The following is a 21,797-nucleotide window of genomic DNA, read 5'->3' on the forward strand; positions in this document are numbered from 1 at the left end:
TCTTCTATCTGAAAATGGATTAGAAAGACAGACTTATAAGTTATACTATGGCCTGGATTTTAAGCTTATGAACCCAAACACTGTGGTCCTAACTGGACAGGCAGCAGGAAAGCTAATAGTAATAGTTAAAAGGTTTGCTAAAAAAATGGATTGTGCAATTCAAACAATTATTGTGGCAATATTATCTTTAGAACATGTTGTTCAGTGAGGCGAGTTTAACTTTAGAAAAATAAATGAGGCTGGTTACATGCCTACAAAAGTATTTTGTTGGAGAAAACTTTAAAATGTTTCCAGTTGGTAATACTTATCCTATTTTGCTGGTGAGTATACCACCTAGTGGTAACAATTTTCAGTCAAATGACTTGTACTGTTGTTTGCTCAGTTATTTTTGTTTGCCATCTATACTAAAACTGTTACATATAAACTAATATACCTAAGTAAACTCTAGGTTTAAAACATTTTTTTTCTGATCTTACAAAGTGACACACTTGCAAGACGTTTTTGGTTCTATTTGAGCAAAATGTAGTGATGTGGGGGCCCGAGGGACACACACACCAGTGCAGATCTGAAGGACCTGGAGATCCACCAAAAAAACTGTCCTGACAGCGCGGCTACAGAAGCTTACCACCTCCTGCCTCTCAGGGCCCAGCACCACACACAAAGAATCTCAACAGTGGGGCCTCAAGAGTGCAATGAAGCCCATTTCCCACTTGTGCGGCATGCGTCCAGTACCTCTCCGCCCACAGCGACAATTAAATAATTATAATGAGTTTTCATAATATATATATATACACACATAAAATAAAAAATACATTCTTTTGATCGTTTTCAATTTTGGAACTACTGTATTTCCTCATGTAGGCAACACATATCATGGCGGGTACTGATGTCCAGTATTCTCAGTTTGTTGGTAAATAACATGGACACAACAACCAATTGTGTTTATACAGCGCATTTCACGGTGGGAGGAAGAAAGTTGAAATTGTTGCAAGTTTAGCAAATGACTAGCTAAAAGTAACAAAGCTTGTATGTATTCACTTACCTTTAATTTCACATTCTTATTTTATTGATTTAGTCTTAAATATTTTCATTGAACTCTTAACAGTTATTGAACTTGTGGAAGTATGGGAACAAGTGGTCACATGAAAGATGTAGTAAGTTGAAGCATAAGGTATGTAAACAAAGCTTAATGTGCCATTTGAAAGTTGCAAGTGTTCATGAATACACACACATTGACAGGCATAAAACAGAAATCGATACTCAAATGATGAAAACGTCTGTTCTCAAAAATAACTTTATTAAAATGTTTAAATAAGTTGTATAAATCATGATGTAAACATTTACAAATTTTCATACTGGTGCTTTTTTATTTTAAAAAAGCATATATGCCTTTAAACATGCAGTCTGCAGAATGTAGGTTTATGTGGCATGATTATCATGCCTGTAACTGCACTAAAAGGGATATCTTACTCTTTGCATTTTCTCCCCTTCAGTTTATTTCTAATAGACACAAAGTGATCACAATCTGCTTGGTCTACATACAACAAACATTTGAACAGAATTCATCAAGCTTTACTCACATTCAATAACTCAGAATTTTAAGCATTTTCTCCGAAGCCCTGACAGTTTAAAAAATATTTAATATATTCATTGTCACATATTTTGTATTGAAGAAAAGTCTTCAAAAAATGGAGCAGCCTTGGTAACACTGGCAGTTTTTTCTTAACACACTCTTCTCTGCCCTCTAACTTTGCAATGCTGGTTATACAAGTCTTCGTAATATGAGGCAGTTGTAAGAGAATTTTCTTCTGGTGCAAGTCTATTCTTCACAAAATAAGTAGTAGGAAATAAGTTTAACGATAGGTCCCCATACAGTTTGTCTTAAATTAAAAAAAACAATATACAAACACTAAAGGGTGTTCTCTCTCTTTCCTCAGCTCACTGTTTCATCAAGACTGGCACGGGAAGATGAATCTTGGAGTTACATCAAGATTATAGATTTGTTATGTGCATGTGTGTGGGGAGAGGGGAGTTGGCGAGAAGAGATTTTTAGGCTACAATTGCCTATGAAATTCCTTCTATTGATGCATCTGATTGACCTCAAAAGAAACCTGGTGCTACTCGGGGTACCTTAAGAGAGAGAATGCTACAAACCATATCAGCGGTGAGCTTCTCCCCACCGAGGCAGCAAACCAAGAAAGGCACCATAGCGTTCAGTGCAGGTTCTCAGAACTGCAAAGAATGGGAAACTATCAATATAGCCATTAAAAATGACCACTTTGAACACATGGCTTCTAATCAGGCTTTCTTTTCAGCCACCACTAAAGCTTACATTATTAACTGGTCTTATCCACTGTTCTAATCATATACTCAGTATTAGTTCTTATAAAACTATATGAATGCACATTAAACCTACATCTCAAAATTAACTAGGTATGGTATTAACTGTTGCAGTAATCTACAAAGCTAATAATTTTTCTTTCAATTCTTTTAGGATAATCTCTCGTTACCTTTTTCAAATTATATTTATTGTCGAATATTATTCACTAATTATTCATTGGTACATTAATTTAATTTTTGATTTTACATTCAGCATCAATTGTTGCTGAAAGTAACAATTTAGTTGTTTGATAATCATATTTATTTTATAATGAACGTGCTTATTGAAATGTTTTTAAATTTTCAGCACATTTTCTTAGATGCAAAACATTAAATGTAAGATGCGTTCAAGAATACTCATTGGTTTTACTTTAAAGGGTCCAAGTATTTCCTCCAGCTCTCATTTTGACATCCAAAAAACATTTAAGGGGGTTGCATTACATGATTATATACCAAAACTTCACAGGAAGTAAAAATTAACAACAAATGATGCTCCATTTCATAAAAGTTATATTGTACACATGAAACAACCTACTTATGGAGATTAAACAACAAAGCTTAATTGGCTTCTCTGGGCACTGAAACCATACATTTTTGGGGGATGTTTACAGGTCCTGCCTCAAAACTTTACATAACTGTTCAAATATACAATATTCTGATGATTTGTTTACTCTTTGTAATACAATTTTACTTTCAAATTGTTAAAACTGGATGTTCCCACTGTTCGTCTTCAGATTCTTAAAAGCAGTGACATAGGCAATGGCCAGCCTGTGCTTCGGATGAACATGTGGATAACTCTGGAGTCTGAGTTTTCTATTTTACCTGAACCGTACCTTTTCATGTTCGTAGGATTACCATAGTTACAAGACCTGAAATACATGAGTTTTATTTTTAAACACCTCAAATGTACTGATTGAAATTCTATATTATGTCCAAGCAACTCTGGATTTAGCAAGTAAAAGCCATTTACCTGAACTGAATGCAACTAGTTTTGTCTTGCAGCTCAAGAATAAATAATTCATATTGATTATTAGTCAAGTTAATGGGAGGGGAAGGGAGAGGGGAGACAGATTTTAAAAATGTAATAGTACATAATCCTTGCTTTCCCAAGGTACTTTGGGGCCCACCTCCTCCATTCCTTGACTGTTCTGACAACATCCCTGATGGAGAAACTGACTGATTCGCAGAGTAGTTTAATAGTAACGGGTGCATTGGATCAGCCTCTGGGCCCATCTACATTGTGAATGTAAGGTACTGGGGCAAGGTATTGTTTATACTTGGCATTGTGTCCCCCGGTAGTCAGGCAGCTCTGGTTTTCCAATGCTTAATCCTTTGTACATGCTGACTGACAAACAGAATTGAATTTCTAGATACGCAAGTTGGAACAATCAGTTACAGTTAAAAGCAAAAGCAGCCCTTGTAAATATCTTCTATTAAAATACCCAGAGTATGACTGGAAAAAATTATGGAAACTGAAATTTACAAAAATCTAATTCATGGTTATTACTTCAGGAATCTGACGTTTACAGAACTGAATGAAAACATTTTTAGCATGCATATTTTCATAAAGAGCCCATAATCTTGTGATATTAAATTTAGTAAATTCTCAAGAGTATGTTTTAAAATAAAAATACAAGTTATGGACATATAAATGTCCGCTAAAAAATGTTTTAAAAAGCGAAGACTTCAAGAGGAAAGCCGAAAGTATTAAAGCAAAACATTGATTACAGATAGATACGGATGACATTATAGTTCAGAAGGGAGAGATTTAAGTCTGAATATCAATTTAGGACCTTCATCAGGATCCTTTCAACAAAACACTAATTTGGGGTAACTCAGTATTGAATCCAATTCACTAATCTATATTAATGTTAAATAATCTTACCTAAAACATAAGCAGCAACTAATTTCTGATTGACACTTAGATGGAGGTAGACTGGCACAAGGGATTCTGCATCTCCAAGTGATGGTAACATTAGTGCTGCCACGCAGACAATCCCCAGGAAGACTGTAAGTAAACTCGGTCCCGAAGAAGCAGCTCTGGATTCTGAAAATTAATTGCCCATTATTGAGTGGTGTACAAAATTATTCAACATGTATAACAAGTAAAAATAGGTACCAACATAATCTAATAATGAATCTGTTCTATGCCTTTCAAATTCAACTCCAACCCAATATTAAATGGCTTTCTTCCCAAATGTTATATTTACAATGTAATCATAAGTCTGGCCTTAAATATTTATTGTAGTCCAATGGCTCATTGCCCAAGTATATAACATGGAATGATATGTTGAATTTTATAGACCAGGAAGCTCTCAAGTTCTATCCTTAAATCTGTGACATTGCTGCAACTGTGGTGGATCAAAACAAAATGAGTCAGATGATACTGTCATTGTAGTTTTTCCTCCACCACCTTACATGCTTTACTTTGTAAAGCCTTTCAGATTTATTTGGGTTAGACAATAAAATATGGAAACCAATATTGCTTTTCTATACTGAAATATTACAATATATGTTTGTGAAACTCCTGATTAATATTGAATGCAAATGAGCAACTACAAGTTTGGCACCATGCAGACACAATACTTACCCTGTTGAAAAGAATTCTGCTCAAAAAACACAGTTTCTGCCAAATGATCCTTGATGCGTTTCTCTTCTTCCTCCTTATGCTGTTGCTCTTTTGAAGATGAAAGGAGAACAGCAATGACCTCCTTTTTACCTAGTGCTTTTCGTTGACTTTGTTCTGACACTTGCAGGCGGAATTTGTCTATTATGCCATAATGGCAAGGTCGAACATCTCTGTGGCGTATAACACTGGAGAAAAAAAAGTTTATTTATACTACCTTTAAATAAAACAGTCAATAGTTCTAAAAGCTATATTAACTAGAAGAAGATCCTCAATGTAGCTATAGTGTTCAGATTAAAGTTATAACTGGTAGCTTGAAATTCTATCTAGAACTCACTAGATTATTTAAACCTGTAATCTGACCACTTTTGCTATAATATCTGTATTGCCATGTTACAGAAACAGTGGGGGTCTAGCTAGTATAATTAGGTTTGACTGACTTGTTTTTGTTAACCGGAATATGAATTCTGCTTCAGAAGAAATCAATTAGTTTAAGATATTATAACATCGAGCAGAATATAAAAAAACTATTAAGATCTGTAAAAGAATGACAATATTGAGACATCAGAATAGTTGGCATACTGTAAATCGGGTACTAGTGACAAATATGTAATGATTATTCTGTTGCAACTTCACAATATTCATATTCTTGAACCAAAAGTCATTTGGAATTATTTTCAGATATGTCACCAGATTATACTAGAGAGAGGAAGGAAGGCAGAAAAGAGTGTTTCCAAAATAGTCCTGATACAAAGGCATTGTGAGTTTATAATTTTCAGAAGTACATCTATCACATGGACGCAAATTAATGATGGCTGATGTGAACTCTTTGGCCATTATTATCAGAAGGACAGTAAAGAAGTTGTAAAGTGACACCTTATGCAGTTAAAGAAGATGCTTCTGTAGATAAGTACCATCAAATGATAAATATATAGCCATGATAATGTATTTCATTTTAAACAGAATTGTTGATCTTTTGGGGAAAAAAAGTACTTTCAATCTGAAGTACTTCTTTCTGAAGAATAAGAGAAAGTGTTCAAAATGGATAATGGCTTGCACAGCATTTCATACATTCTTCTACTAGGTAAGCAACTGACATAAGAAGGAATCCCATCATGCTCTCTATACTGGAAGAAAACCAAAGTTGGATAAGTTATTTAAATAAATGTGTTTCCATAGCCAAAAAGGTAGGCTCTAGAAAGTTAACAAATATACACATATATATATAATTCATCCTTTCAGTACACAATTTAAATAGTTGTTTACCCATAGTTAGAAATTACTTTGGGAGTACTGAATTCATTAGTGCACTGGAGTAGTGTAAGTTGAAGATGTTGTTTTTCACTCAGTAGTATTGATATCAACAAATTCAAATACTGAGTGCAGAACCTGGGTATTTTTTTCATTCTATCACAAATTATTTACTATGTTTAATCATTGGAGGCTTTCTGTTCCATACAATTATTGTATGGAATAATTATTTTCAACACCAATGTTCCTTCATGTAATTAAATTCAGATTGTCCCTTATCCCATGTTCTCATCTACTGTGAAATTGTACTTTTTAAAAATAAACAATGGGAGCAGATAGTTGATAGATGAAAATCCTTTCTGAAATGGAAGAGTTACTGGGATAAAGAAAAAACAAATATGTATTCTAAAAAGTCTGGGATTGTATTATGGCCTCTGACAAACCTGGGCTAGTACTGATCGTATAAACCAGACAAGTTTTACTTTTGCAATTTATCATCAGATGCTCTCAAATTGCATTTCCACCTTAGACCATCTATCTATCTTCAATATCTTCACAGCATTTAATGAAGGAAAAGATCATCAAGTAACACACAAAATGAACTATTTAACATTCCACTAATCACTTTCACTTACATGTCAACACAACACTGAGGCTTCACTGCACCAGCAGCATCAACAACAACATACTTGTTTGGAGCTGTGCACAAAACTGAAAATGCAAAAGAGAAAGCGTTACCACATTAAAGGTGACTGTAGAGCTAAAATATGCCCCAAATAAATAAAGCTGCATGTATACCTTTGAATTTTAAGGCAAATTCGTAAGGGTTGTAGAGAGTCAACACTTGCTTGTGCGTTGACTGATCATCTGCATAAAATATAAGTTCTGTTGGGAACACAAAGACAGGAAGATTTCCTTCCACTAATTCTGGCTGTCGTCTTTGTTGCTGCATTGGCACTGAATGGTTCTTGCTGCTTTCGATGTTCTTTCTTGCTTAAGTCCCTTCAAAACAGCTCACTCTTTTTATAGTCCTTTAAGCATTTTGGCATGCCTGTGATACAAAAAAAAGAATGCTTTGTTCAGGATAAAATTCCAACAAATATTTTATTTAAAATTTTTTTTATTTACAACGACCAACTTTCTCTGGTAACATAGGATTCAATTTCCTACAAATTTAATGTTTATGCAATGTTGTACTATTTGTTTTTCGATGCAGTCTCAGGGAAATGTCACATGAATAACAGATATTTCATCTGAGCACTTACAATGGGCAGCTTTCCAACCATAGTTCAACCCAGAAGTACTAGTTGATTCAAAACACCACTGAACAAAGAGAACCATTAACAGATATACATTTTAAACACTTGTATATAGATTTTACAGCACTTAAAATTGGACCACAAAGGACAAATTTATCTCAAATATATTTGTATCAATGTACTGAGCTTTCGTCAATATCGAAAAAAAATCTATAAAAATTCAGATAACAATTGAAATCCTATCTGTTTTTAAAATACCTGGTTTCAATCTTTCAAAGATATTTTTGGCTACATACTGGAAGAATTTAATTCAATGTTAAAATTATTGTGCTCCATTACTGGAGTGGAGCAAATGCAGTTGTAATGCTCCTCACAGATGAATAGCTTGACCCAAGAACATGAATACTTAGGGCAAGTTATTGTGAAGTGAATCCAATACTTGGAATTATACCTCAATGTGTTCATTTTCTATCTTTATTTGCGATTGAAGTATACTCTGCATCACTCTGAGCATGTAGTACTCGCAGAGGTAGTTCAAATATAAGGTTAGACTTTGACCTACTCTCTCTGGAGTAGTTTAAATGCAAAGCTGAACTATCCAGTCCATTTCAAACGCAGGGCTGGACTGCTCCGTCTCTGGTTCACATAGAAGGCTGGACCTCTTGATCTCTGATTTAAACAAAAATGCTGTACTGCTTGGTCTCTGGTTTACCGTCTGTGGAGTCGTGCAGCTTGGTGGTTAGAGCATTCGCCTCGCAAACGAGAGAACCTGGGTTCGATTCCATAAGACCATAAGACATAGGAGCAGGAGTAGGCTATTCGGCCCCTCGAGCCTGCCCCACCATTTAATAAGATCATGGCTGATCTTCTAACCTAATTCCATTTACCCGCCCTATACCCATATCCCTTTATCCCTCCATCCTTTAGAAATCTAACAACCTCAGTCTTGAATATGTTCAAGGACTGAGCATCCACAGCCTCTGGGGTAGAGAATTCCACAAATTCACTACCCTCTGAGTGAAGAAATGTTTCCTCAACTCATTTCGAAAAGGCTGACCCTTAATCTTGAGACTATGACCCCTAGTTTCAGATTCTCCAACCAGGGGAAACAGTCTCACGGCCTCTACCTTGTCAAGACCCTCAAGAATCGTACAGATTTCTATAAGATCACCTCTAATTCTTCTATATTCTAGAGAATATAGGCCTAGTTTACTCAATAGGTCAATCCCCTCATCCCATGAACCAACCTAGTGAATCTATGCTGCATCCCCTCTAAGGCAAGTATGTCCTTTCTTAAATAAGGAAACCAAAACTGCACACAATATTCTAGGTGTGGTCTCACCAAGGCCTTATACAACTTTAGCAATGCTTCCCTATTCTTGTACTCTAACCCTTTTGCAACGAACGCCAACATGGCATTAGCCTTCCTAGTTGCTTTCTGTATCTGGATACTTTTTGTGACTGGTGTACAAGGACACCCAAATCCCTCTGAACACTAACACTACCTAGTCTTTCCCCCTCTAGAAAATAATTCGCTTTTCTATTTTTACGACCTAGGTGAATAACTTCACACTTCCCCATGTTATACTCCATTTGCCACCTTCTTGCCCACTCACCTAGCCTGTCTATTTCCCTTTGCATTCTTCGTGTGTCATCCTCACAGCTTACTCTCCCACCTATCTTGGTATCATCCGCGAATTTAGATATATTAAGTTATATTTCCTCAACTAAATCATTGATATAGACTGTATATAATTCAGGCCCAAGCACTGATCCTTGTGGCACTCCACTAGTCACATCCTGCCAATCTGAGAAGGACCCGTTTATCTCTACTCTCTGTTTTCTTCCTGTTGGCCACTCTCCAATCCATGCTAATATATTGTCTTTAATTCCATGGGCTCTAATCTTATGCAGCAGCCTTTAATGTGGCACCTTGTCAAATGCCTTCTGGAAATCCAAATACACATCTACTGGTTCCCCCCTATCTAACCTGCTAGTTACGCCCTCAAAAATCTCTATAAGATTTGTTGAACATGATTTCCCTTTTGTATACCCATGTTGACTCTGCCTAATCATGTTATGATTTTCTAAGTACCCCACGACGAGGTCCCTAATTAAGGACTCTAGAATTTTCCCTACCACCGATGCCAGACTAACTGGTCTGTAGTTCCCCATTTTTTGTCTCCCACCTTTCTTAAATATCGTTGTTAAGTTTGCGACCTTCCAATCACTGGGAACCATTCCAGAATCCAGGGAATTTTGGAAGATCAAAAACATTGCATTCACTATCTCTGCAGGCACCTTTTTTGAAACCCTAGGATGCAGGCCATCAGGTCCAGGGGATTCATCGGTTTTTAATCCTATCATTTTCACTAGTACTATTGCTTTACTGATGTTCATTTCTTTAAGTCCCTCACTAACATTAGCCTCCAGGTTTCTCTCTATTTTCGGTAAGTTTTCAGTGTCTTCTAACGTGAAGACAGAGGCAAAATAATTGTTTAATGACTCTGCCATCTCTTTATTCCCCATCATAATTTCTCCTGTCATGTTGCAATGGACCCACATTCACTTTTGATAGTCTCTTCCTCTTTATGTACTTGTAAAAACTCTTACAATCTGTCTTTATGTTCCTAGCTAGTTTACTCTCATATTCCATTTTCTTCCGCTTAATCAGTTTCTTGGTTTTCCTTTGCTGATCTCTAAAGCCCTCCCAATCCTCAGGTTTACTGCTCTTTTTGGCAGTATTGTAGGCCTCTTGCTTTAATTTTATACTTTCCCTAACTTCTCTAGTTAGCCAAGGTTGAACCACTTTTCCTGTGGTATTTTTGTTTTTCAAAGGAATATGTGATCGCTGGGAATTATGTATTATTATCTTTAAACGTTTGCCATTGCTGGTCTACCATCATATTTTTTAATCTAATTTCCCAGTCTATTTTAGGCAAATCTTCTTTCATACCTGCAAAGTTGGCTTTATTTAGACTTAAGACCCTTGCTTTGGATTCAACTACATCACTCTCTCCCTTAATGTTAAATTCCAACAGCGTGAAACCTTGGCACGTTTCCCTACTCCACAAACAGTAAGCAAGTCGGAACTTAATTGTTAGATCGCTTTTCCGGGGATAATCCCTTCAAAAAAGAATGATAGTCTGATCACTCACTCACTCCACTATTGCTTGTGGGACACTGCCCTGCACAACTGGCTGCCATGATTCGCCCGCGAAAAAAAAATACAGTCAACGGTATATTCTGCGAAGCGCTTTGGGACGTCTCGAAGACGCGATAGGGCGCTGTGCCAAATGCAAGGATTATTTGTTGTTGTTGTTGTTGTTGTGTATAAGGAGAAGGCCTGGCTGCCGGGTTCCTGGTTTGTGCGTCACTCGCTCGCGCTGCACGTGGCTAGTCACGTGGCCGTGTTTACGGTTTGAGTGACAGCAGGTGCCGCGGGCGGGCGGGGGGGGCGGCGTCCGGGACCAGAGGCGAATCAATCCGAGTGGCTGCAAAACACCGGCTCCGTCACCTTACACACAGACCGACACCGGCCTTCTGAAGCCCCGCAGCGGAGGCGACCGTTTCGTTTCATTTCAGTTTAAGTAGGAGGAGGGGGGGATAAAAAAAAAGCTGCCCGAGTCGAACTGAATGAAGCACTTTCCGGTTTGCCTCCATTTTCGGCCTCGGTGGTGTTGGCTCTGGGCCTCAAAAGCCTCGGCTCTGAGGTCGTAGCCTCGGGGCCCAGCGCCGAGTGAAAAACGGATTAACGTGTACAAAGGCGTCTCTCGACGACCGCTCGGTAACGGTTGGTGGCCGGGGAAGCTGCGTGCGCGCGCGCGCGCGTGCGTTTGCGTGAGTGTGAGTGTGTGTGTGTAAAAAAAAACGAAGAACAATTTTCAAAAACGCCATCATCTCTTACCTCAGGCTCCGTCCGTGCCGCCGCCGCCGTTTTTATTGTTCTCTCGCTTCTGATTCTGCAGCCTCAATCTTTCTCTCTCTCTCTCTCTCTCTCCCTCTGTCCTCCGACGCCGCCGCTTTGCCCGCCGGGATACAGGAGGACTCCTCCGCGCTGACGTCAGCGGACAGCTCACGCACTGGCTCGGAAAGAGCATCTCTCATCTGGCGCCTGTCAGGCTGTCACTTACCATCCATTCCCGCTGGTTAGGTTAGTGAAACTGCCCTCAACCCCCCCACCACCACCACCACCGTCCCTTTCCCGCCTGTACAGCCATTTCCTCAGAAAGGAAAGGAGGGCATTCGCTTTCGCCCGCGGGAGAATCGCGGTCCGTTCGCTTCGCGGCGTATCCTGCGAAGCGCTTCGAGACGTCTCCAAGACGTGATAAGGCGCTGCATGTCAAATGCCAAGATTATTATTATTATTATTGCTATTTGGCGCTCAGTCCCCGTGCCGGGCTCTCTGGAGCAGTCGATCCATTTGGTGCCGCCCCAGTACTGAATTAAGGAAAAAAATACGTACGGTACTTCGAACCGATGTCGAATCGTTCGAGTCGCTTGGTTTCCTTATTTTCGTCTCCAGGGCAGTAAGTAGGCAAGTCAGCCAATGCGCTGGGCAGCAAAGAACTGTGAAGTGTTTGGAAAGTTTGACTGTTACAGAAGCTATATGAAATGCCTGTTAAGAAACGTGACTGAATACCTGCACTGGAATTGAGTTTCATCATTTAGACCGCTGATTGATTTGCTGGGCAGCTCACTTGCTTGAGTCACCGACATGAACCAAAAGCTTCTGAGTGTGAATCCTGATGGTTTTTTTAAAAAAACATTGCTGAAATGAGTGTCAATGTCTTTTGTTTCCCCGCAAAATCCTCCGAACATTGGGAACCTGCTGAGTATGCTTCAGGATTTCTAACCTTTTTCACATCCTTTATGAAAAACTGGGGAGGGAAAGGAAGATAAGCAGGATCTCTAGGATTGAACTGGTTCCATAGAAACTGGCTGATCACTTGCAATACTAGGCATGGTTAATGATTGATCACTCTGTTTGGCTAAATAAAACTTGTAAGATAAGTTATAACGTATCTAGGTTGAGGGAATGATCACTTATATACCTGTTCAGGTGGAAGTTAATGATCTCATGGTACTGTTTCAAATAAGACCAGGGAATGTGCTTGGTGTCCTGCCTAACATTTCCAAAATAAATTAAACTTAGTCATTTCAAAAATGATTGAAGCATTGCTGGTGCACACAAGGGAACCAAAAATGATCAATAGCTCCAAAAGCTTCTTTAGTAAAGTGATATCAGTGGCATTTCCTGTACATAGTGCTTAAGTGCAACTCACAGGAAGTAAGGTTAGTGGCTCTTCCTGTGAAGAGCAAATTCACATACAAATACAGTTATTGCATTTTTCAGAAAAATTCTGTGAAGCTCTGAGCCATTTCAAGATAAAGTGCTGTATCAAATGCAAGGATCATTATTTATGCGCAACAGACATCTGTGACACCTCCTAAACTTTATTCATGGGCGGTCAATGCCCAGGAAGTGAATCAACAGTGATCTGACAAGCCAGAAATGATCCGTTTTAGTAAGAGCAGCCAGTGATGAAGCACTGTACAGAGAATTAGAATCGCCTGTATTAGCAGGTTAAATAACTTATACTTAAAATGTACTGAGTGTGTGAAGCACTTTGAGAGCTTTGTATGTGATAAGATGTTCTAACAAATGTAATCATCAGTAATTATTCATTTAGACATTTGTATATTCCGACAGGAACCAAACTGATTTCTCTTCTCACTAACCAGGGGATTCTACAGTTAATTATAACACCCAACCATGACCCCAGCTGAGATCAGCTAGCTCAGCACAAATGAGGGGAATGAGATCTTGACCTTCTATGGCTTAATTACTTTACCCACTAGGCCATTAGTTGAGCGCTGGCAACACTTAAAAAATCCTTGCATTTGATATAGCACCTTATCACATCATTGAGACATCTCACTGTCTTTCTTAGCACAGGTAATGACACCATGTTCTTTTAGATTCAGATTGCAAACAGATGTTCCAAAAGACAAATCTGAACATGACGTTCAAAGTTACCACAACCTTCATCCTTATCCTTAGTTACTTGACATGTTTTTTCAAGAGCAGTTTTACATTTTCTGAAACCCTGACATCAGTTATCTGGGATAACTTAACGATCTGAAAATTGTTTTTTTTAAAAAATCTGGTTTCTGGTGATAACTGTAACGTCTGAAGTGTTTGCCACACGTTTATTCACATGTAATTTATGCCCTTCACAAATAAAACTGATTTTAAAGAAACCACTGAATAAACCACTGTTTAAAAAAAACCTGCAAACTAATTATATACTGTACCAAAAAGTAATTATATACTGTAAAATTGCACAAAAAGAATCAATGTTGTCAAGTTAGCTTATATTATGCATATTCTTCTTGCAACAAAAACTTCAATTAACTTTCAGTATTGAAGCTGCCCGCTGATTTTTTTTGCTGTATTAAAATCTTTGGCAAGTGTGGCTGATGTTAGAGATCAGAAGAATCTTAATTGGTTTCAATTATTACTGGAAGATTCAAGCGATAGAATAAATTTAATCTAGCTCATTTTTTTGCAATTGTAACACAAAATATCTTATGACAATTTAACAAGTCTTGGAGGAATTACAAGCTTGTCAGCTGGATTTCATCAACTTTTAAGTTTCCTGCTGCTTCAAATGTAAATTCATGTAGTGTTTTCTTTATTGCTAGCCTAGAAACCGCTGATTGCAAAATCTGAAGCAACATTTTCAACATACTGGAGCACTGAGTGAATGATTTTATGAAGATGATTCACAAATTGATTATAAATTCTGCTTCATGGATTAACAATGGCTCTTCATAGGTTTTGTAGAAAAATTGGAGTTTTGTTTTGTCATGATTTACTGATTCAAAAATTTGTTACGATATGCAGTGTTTCAACAAATGAACAAAAGAATCATCCATCATAAAATAAATGTCGGGTTATGTGTTTTTAATGATCTTAAAGAAAATAAACAAAGAACTACAAAATAGTTAATCTATTCACATTTGTTGCATTTGGTTGAGGATAGTTGTACAGTTAATAATCACAAAAAGCAATCTAATCTCCAATCATCATAGTACTATAACTATTTAAATTTGTCTAACTAGATTTCTGTATGGTTTTAATCTGACTGGAACTTGACACAGGAATAGTTATTTTACAAGATCTGTTTCAACTCAGTTGGGGCTGCACTTCAGAGTAAAGGAACAGAACAAAAATTATATCAAATGCAAGTACTTCACCAGAGTTATTTATTCTGAATTGACCAGATGAGCTAATATGCTGCCAAGGATGTAGTTTAGGTACTCCACTTCTTGGCAAGTGCGGATGGTGAAACTCAAGCCTTGTTGTGAAGTTATGTGTTTATCAGGACATTCAATACATTTACTGTGAATGTATCAGCCATCATCAAGTAAGGTATAAAATCATTCTTGCACTTTTCAACTGTTTCAGTTACCATTCACTTGTATCAACTGCTTTAAGTCATCCTCCTGATGTGAACAGTGCTATATAAATGTAAATTATTATCATTCATGAAACAATAAAGCAGCACATGTATGTGTGTGATTAGGTTCAAGTGTTGTAGCAGGTACTTTAAGCTCAAGGAAAATACATTAGTACTGATGGTGCCCAAAGTGTTGACCCCTGTGAGTGTATGGAGTTGCTCCAGGTTGTAAATGGCTCTTCAGTAAGGGTTCTCACCAGCATGGTAAAAAGGTAGAGTGGGCAATCAAAATAATTTTTAAATTGAGTGTTTTTCTTCACATAACACAGTTCCTTCACCCGGGTAGCATCTCAGAGCGCTTAGAGTTAGCTTAGTTTGACACTGGTTTATAGCTGCATTGTATTTTTTTTAATCAAACAAATATGATTTGACCATAACATTTTGAAGGAGAGAAGGGACTGTCATGTATTATGCACAACAACATTACATTTGTTTAGTGCCTTTCACGTCGGGAGGACATACCAAGGCGCTGTACAGTCACCCGAGCTGGGAGTCGGGATCGGGGAGGGCGGCGGGGAAGGAGAGTAATCGAAGGCACGGTCAAAGAGGAGGGTCTTCAGATGGGTCTTGAAGGAGGCAAGGGAAGGGGTGAAACGGGGGGACTACCGGATGGAGTTCCAGAGGAACTATGTATACACAGCACTATAATGCAATACACATGAACATAACATCCTATGTGGTTACCTGGCTAAAAATAGTTGTGAAGTTAGTTGTTTACTAGTTAACTTGTGAGCAATTATAAATAGAAATGTGTTGAATATTCATCTTAAATATTTGATAAATATGATAGCACACTGATTGCACAACAGTGTGGCATTTGCTTTCTGAGCACTGCTGTGTACATCTTTGACCTTCTACAGAACAATAATTATGTGAAGTACAATATTTTTTCACAATGATGCAACAAAAATCTGTTGTAAATATTTTCTATTTTATATAGCCACGCCCCACGGGTAACATGTGGTTTTGATTCTTCACTGTGTGGTGATACTGAGAAAGCTAAAATAGGCCAATGGAAGGCAAAGTGCCCGTTTTATTAAAAAAACGCAGTGAGACTTAATTTACGCTCTCCCAAGACATTAAACTAACAGTCAAGAAATGAGAAGCACAGGCCACATTGTGGGGTGCTGACTTAATATTACAAGTATTTTGGTAAACATGGGAGGCTCCAGTTACGTCTGGTTGTCAACACACTTAAACGCCCTGACTCACACATATACTGTGTATGAAGAGGAAGGAAAAAATAGGGAGGGAGGGAGAGAAGGGGAAAAAAAAGGAACAACAACTCCCGCCAGCCTTTGCGGGACAAGGGAGCAGTAAAAGATAACTTTTCTGGTGGCGGGTGGTGGGGTCATTATCCCTTCAAAAAAAAATAACCTAGTCATTCACTCCACGACTGTTTGTGGGACGTGGCTGCGTGTCATTGCCCGACGCGTTTCGCCCGCAAAACGTGCAGCCAATTGCCACGATCCGGTATATTCTGCGAAGCGCGTTGTGACGCCTCGAAGGCGTGATAGGGCTGCGCTACCAAATGAGCAAGGATTGTTATTTATTACTATTACTATCACTATTACTGCTGTTATTGCTACTCCTAATATTAGTAGTATTGAACTACAACTCCCACCGACCTTTGCGGGGACGAGGCGAGGCGGTGGGGGGGGGAAGGGAAGATGGCGAAGCGGACATGCGCAGTAGCCTTACCCCAGCTCCTAACGAATGGCTGCGGTGTCGACCAATGGCGACGCAGTCACGTGTCGCCTCCTTTCCCCCCCCCCTCCCCCCTCAGGCCGTGGTTGGGAAGAAGTTGTCCAGAGAGAGAGAAAAAAAAGAGTGAGAGAGAGAGAGAGAAAGCGTTAGCGAGGCCGAGCGGTCGGGCGGGCACAGCACAGCGACCCTCGTGGGTTCGCAGTCCACTTCCAGTACTCGACAGACAGACAGACAGACAGAACAGAGAGAGAGAGACAGACAGATAGACAAGAGAGAGAGAGAGAGGGAGAAAAAAAAGAAGAGAGAGCGAGAGACCCAGACAGAAAAAGGGAGATAATTATTTTCTCTCCTTTTTTTTTTGGGGTGGGGGGGGGAGGGAGGGAGGAGGGCGTTTGGTTTCTTCGCGTAACGAAAAAAAAATGCCCATTTTACTCTTTCTGATAGATACGTCCGCTTCCATGAACCAGCGGACTTGTTTGGGTACGACGTATTTGGACATAGCCAAAGGCGCGGTTGAGATTTTCATGAAGGTAATTTCTTTCGATATACATATATATACACACACACACACACACGCGTATATAATTATATAAAAATATATATTACCCCATTCAAAAAAAAAGAGGCGTTTTTTTTTAAAAAAGAAAAATGGCCCACTTTTTTTTTATTCCGTGTGGTGGGAAGAGTGGGGGGTGTGGGGGGGGGGGAAGAAGAGTAAAAATGAACCCCAGTTAGAGAGAGAAAAAAAGAAGAAGAAAAAAAAGGGGGGGGGGGTCGACGTTGGTGGGGGGGGGAAGAGAGGGAGAGAGAGAGAGAGAAAGAGAAAAAAAAACCTAACAAAATTATTCGGGGTCTCTCTTGAATCAAAACAGCTGCGAGCCCGAGATCCTGCGAGTCGGGGCGACAGGTACATGCTGGTTACGTTCGATGAGCCGCCATACGGTATCAAGGTAAATGTTTTTATTTATTTCGAAAACGCCCGATTTATTTGTCTCGGGTCTCGACGCGCTTCGGCGGCTCGAGTTGGTTCCCCCCCACATACATACACACACACACCCCATCCCCCGTTCTCTCTCCCTCTCTCTCTCTCTCTGTCTGTCGCTCGAAACGGGCGATTTTCCCACCGAAAACAACCGCCCGACTCCCCGAGCCCGTGCTAACATGGCGGACATTTTCTTTGTATGGCGCCCACCCACACCCACACCCCCCCGACGAGCGTGTAATGGAGGTGGGGAGATCCGTCACCGGGTGTTTAACATAAACGGAAATGCATGAGCCTCCTGATAGGATCCCGAGTGCTTCCTGTTCAGTAACCCCTGCACACAAACTGGGGGGGGGGTGTTAGAGAGAGAGAGAGAGAGAGGGGGGAAATACATACTATACTACTGTAACATGTTCGTGTGGCCCTGCGTTTTCTTTTCCAATTGCCCTCGAACATTACCTCACCCCCTCCCCCCCCTCCCCTCCCTCCCCATACACACAAACTCCTAAACAACTCCTTTTTTTTTGATGTAAACTGCACCATTTTAGCTTTTCGCTTCAGAACTCACAATCGAAACATTACTCAAAGAAGACGTTATAATTCAGCCTCTTCTCCCCCCCCCCTCCAACACCCCCACTTTATCCTCTCCCCCCCTCCAACACCCCCACTTTATCCTCTCCCCCCCCTCCAACACCCCCACTTTATCCTCTCCCCCCCCTCCAACACCCCCACTTTATCCTCTCCCCCCCTCCAACACCCCCACTTTATCCTCTCCCCCCCCCTCCAACACCCCCACTTTATCCTCTCCCCCCCCTCCAACACCCCCACTTTATCCTCTCCCCCCCCCTCCAACACCCCCACTTTATCCTCTCCCCCCCCCCCCCCGTTCTAAGTGGTCACTGACGGTGCATCAGTAAAGTGCCACTTGATGACTTGCGTGAACGGAAAAACGCTTAAATCTGCAAAATCAGTGTTCCTGTCAGAAATGTTTTGTTTTGTTGTGTCCTTTTGATTTTTCTCATCCTACCTCTCGTTAAAGTAATGATTTATGGGGAGGGAGGGGGGGAGTTTCACTCTGAGTGACAGTCTGATGATCCATTGGTTAAGATATTTTTCATCCTAACCAATGGATCCTCAGACTGTCTGTCTGAAGTGACTCAGTTGTTAGCAAACAAATAGTCAAAATAATTTTGCCTTATGTTGTAACAACTCGAAATGCTTCGGCTTTTTTGTGCAGTGTCGTGACAACTAATTTGCACACACCAATGCCCCCCTAGAAGCAGCCATTAAGTGCATGGCAATTTTTAATAATAATAATAATAATCCATGCATTTGACATAGGTTATTGTACTATTTTGTATTTTATGGGTGAAATGTGGCAGCCAGTTGCACACAGTAATGTACCCACAAACAGCCCTGGTGTGAATGACCAATTTTATTTGGGGAATTTGTGGCCAGGACACCAGGAGAAAATCCCTTCTCTTTTCCAATAGTGCCATGGGATCTTTAATGTCCACCTGAACAGGCATGTCTCATCTCAAGCACGCACCTCGGACAATGCAACTACCCCAAGCATTGCATTGGAGTGTCATTTTAGACTATATGATTCCACAGCTCAATGTGGGGCTTGGAACCTATAACCTGACTAAGAGGCGAGAATGCTATCACTGAGTCAGGTTGACACATGGTTTGAGGGACTGTTATTTAGGACGTCACGAGAAACACATCTCTTTTGAGCAGTTCCTTTGGGTCTTTAATATCCAACAGAACATGCAGATGGGAGCTCGGCTTACTGTCTCATTGAAAAAAGCAACACATCCAACAATGTAGTGTTTTCTGCAGGCAAATTCACTTTACAGTATATTCTGTGAAGCGCTTTGAGACGTCTAGAAGATGTGAAAAGCGCTATATCAAATTATTTAACGTCCACCTTGGCACTATTGGAAAAGAGAAGGGATTTTCTCCTGGTGTCCTGGCCACAAATCCTCCAAATAAAATTGTTCAAATTATTGATTATAATTATAATTTTCTTTTGGTTTAATAAAATATATTTTTTAATCTTGTTTTCTTTGTGCCAATTGGGGTGATTGAATTGGGGTGACATGATTGTCTGGCCATTGGTAGGCTAAATGACTAAGACTTTCACTATCGGTACTGGATATACAATTTAAGTATAAGATTTTAAAGTGAAAAACCTGGAAATGCTTTAATTATAGTCACGTAATCAAACTGAATTTTGGTTGAACAATAAAACATAATGCTTTATGTTGCTTTATGATGTAAAAAAGAACAATGTTGCATCACAAATATTCGACAATAATTACTGTAGTTTTTTTTGGCAAATGCAGAAGATTTATGATCCATCTGGATGATTTTTGTTTTGTATAACATTATTGGATCTTTAAAGTCCATTTGAAAACATTTTGGTTTCACATCTCAGCTTCAGAGAAAGCATCTACACCCACCAAACCTTTCATTATAGTTTCTCTGTAAACTGTGTTAACCGGAACTGTAAACTCCCTGGTAACCATCTGAATCTACACTTTACTCTGTGCAAAGCCAGTACATTCTTGAACATAGTACTTCAATGCGGTTTTGCCAGTGTCATGTACGGCTGCAATAGCACTTTGCTTTTATATTCTACATTTCCCAGTAACCTTTTATTAGCTTTCTGAACCCTTTGAAACATCTTTTAGTGATTTTATAATTACGATTTGTCCCTTTGTTCACTATGCCTCCAGAACTTCTCCATTTCAATTATTTAGAATTATATGGCAGAAACTGCAGTTGGGTGGAATTAATTTAATATACACAGGTATTTTGTTCAAAGGAATAGAAAGCAGTCTTAACAATCAGATGAACATCCATGGTAGCTATCAATACAGTATATAAAAGACTTCAACATTTTTTCTCAAAATAGACTTTCTTCTAAGTGCACTTTTATTTTTTTTATTGTAAATGATAAAGAAATGTATTGAATTATCAAGTGTTGGGCCTAAAACCATGTATATCTTAAAAATGAACAGTGGCGCTACAACAATGATTTGACGAAATCTAAAGTAGCTGGCTCAGTTTGCTGCTGCTGTAACCTCAACCTGGTAACAACCTTTGCACCTGTTAATATGTGTGCTTTGACACAAACAGTAGCACAACTATCTGAATTTCCCCCTTTTAAAATGTATTGAAAAATTACAATTGGTGCCGCATTTAAAGTTTGCTTTTAAAGTGTGATTATTGTATAATAATTATAATTCCATTTGTATAGTGCCTTTCACGCCAGGATGACATCCCACTAACAATTCTTGCATTTGATATAGCGCTTTTGCACATCTTCGGGACATCTCAAAGCGCTTCACAGAATATACCATAAAGTGAATTGTCTATTTTGTGGGCAAAACGGGGCAGCCATTTGTGCACAGCGGTATCTACAAACAGTCGTAGATTGAATAACCAAACTTATTTTTTTCGAAGGGATTATTCCCAAGGTGGTAATAATAAAATAATTTGTTTAGTATGATAATTTTCTTGGCCATCAAAAGATGTAATTTATATTTCATATAACTGACATGTTGCTTTAGGTACCTGGCTACTTAAGTGTATGAATGTCTGAATGTGATCAGTCATATTTGAATGCAATATTAGTTGGGTGAAAAGTGACCTTGGCATTTAGTTTGAGTCTGCTGTAACATGAGGAAGCATATTAAAATAAAAATTAAGAGGTGAGCTGGGTTTAAAATGACAACGTGACAGAGACACATGGTGATGTAACAGGTGGTTTAGTCTATACGCTTCTTGCAAACTGTTGTATATGACTGAGAGAACTATGACAGGTATTGCTGGATTGGGAACTAAAAATGTATATATTTTAAAAACAGTAATTAAATAAACAAGGTGAAACATTTGGTCATTATGTTAAAGTCTAGCGGTGTTGAGATGGTGTTAAATGTTATTTGAAAAGAGTACCATTACAGGAGGTATCCTTTGTGTATAAAATGTCTTAAGATGGCGGGCAGCACAGTTACTGTAGTAACAGCTTTTAAGAGAGAAGCAGATAATTATTTGGGGAG

General features: G+C 39.0%; 2 protein-coding genes across 9 annotated transcripts in view; one reads left to right on the forward strand and one right to left on the reverse strand.

Moving 5' to 3' along the window:
* Positions 1-1,282: 1,282 nt before the first annotated feature.
* mospd1 (motile sperm domain containing 1) lies at positions 1,283-11,592 on the reverse strand. 2 transcript variants are annotated; one of them, XM_007892639.2, is made up of 6 exons: positions 11,423-11,592; positions 7,055-7,307; positions 6,892-6,967; positions 4,970-5,193; positions 4,265-4,426; positions 1,283-2,232 (listed from the first exon to the last, which is right to left on the reverse strand). In XM_007892639.2, exons 2-6 carry the CDS (start codon positions 7,206-7,208, stop codon positions 2,159-2,161), a joined length of 690 nt encoding a protein of 229 aa, XP_007890830.1. In that variant the 5' UTR covers positions 7,209-7,307; positions 11,423-11,592; the 3' UTR covers positions 1,283-2,158. The 2 variants fall into 2 exon arrangements, with proteins under 2 accessions (XP_007890830.1, XP_007890839.1); XM_007892648.2 differs by having other exon boundaries at positions 2,169-3,248; positions 11,423-11,591.
* Positions 11,593-11,630: 38 nt separating this feature from the next.
* Positions 11,631-21,797, forward strand: part of ints6l (integrator complex subunit 6 like) — a 30,887-nt gene continuing 20,720 nt past the window's right edge. For 6 of the 7 annotated variants that reach the window (XM_042340894.1, XM_042340895.1, XM_042340897.1 and 3 more), the window contains exons 1-2: positions 17,115-17,278; positions 17,621-17,698. In XM_042340894.1, the coding sequence (XP_042196828.1) occupies positions 17,168-17,278; positions 17,621-17,698 (189 nt within the window). In that variant the 5' untranslated portion in view covers positions 17,115-17,167. Of the gene's footprint in view, positions 11,669-17,114; positions 17,279-17,620; positions 17,699-21,797 lie in introns of those variants that run through there. The other variant, XM_042340896.1, reaches the window with a different exon arrangement.

This window comes from Callorhinchus milii, unplaced genomic scaffold (genome assembly GCF_018977255.1).
Source record: "Callorhinchus milii isolate IMCB2004 unplaced genomic scaffold, IMCB_Cmil_1.0 Scaffold15, whole genome shotgun sequence".
NCBI classification, from domain to species: domain Eukaryota; kingdom Metazoa; phylum Chordata; class Chondrichthyes; order Chimaeriformes; family Callorhinchidae; genus Callorhinchus; species Callorhinchus milii.

Coding starts and splice junctions, on each gene's coding strand:
- mospd1 (XM_007892639.2), bottom strand. CDS start 7,208: ATGCAGCAACAAAGACGACAGCCAGAATTAGTGGAAGGAAATCTTCCT. Junction 5,194..6,891: donor CCTCAGTGTTGTGTTGACAT/GTAAGTGAAAGT, acceptor TTTTTTCTCCAG/TGTTATACGCCACAGAGATG. Junction 2,233..4,264: donor AGTTGCTGCTTATGTTTTAG/GTAAGATTATTT, acceptor CATTCTTTGCAG/TTCTGAGAACCTGCACTGAA.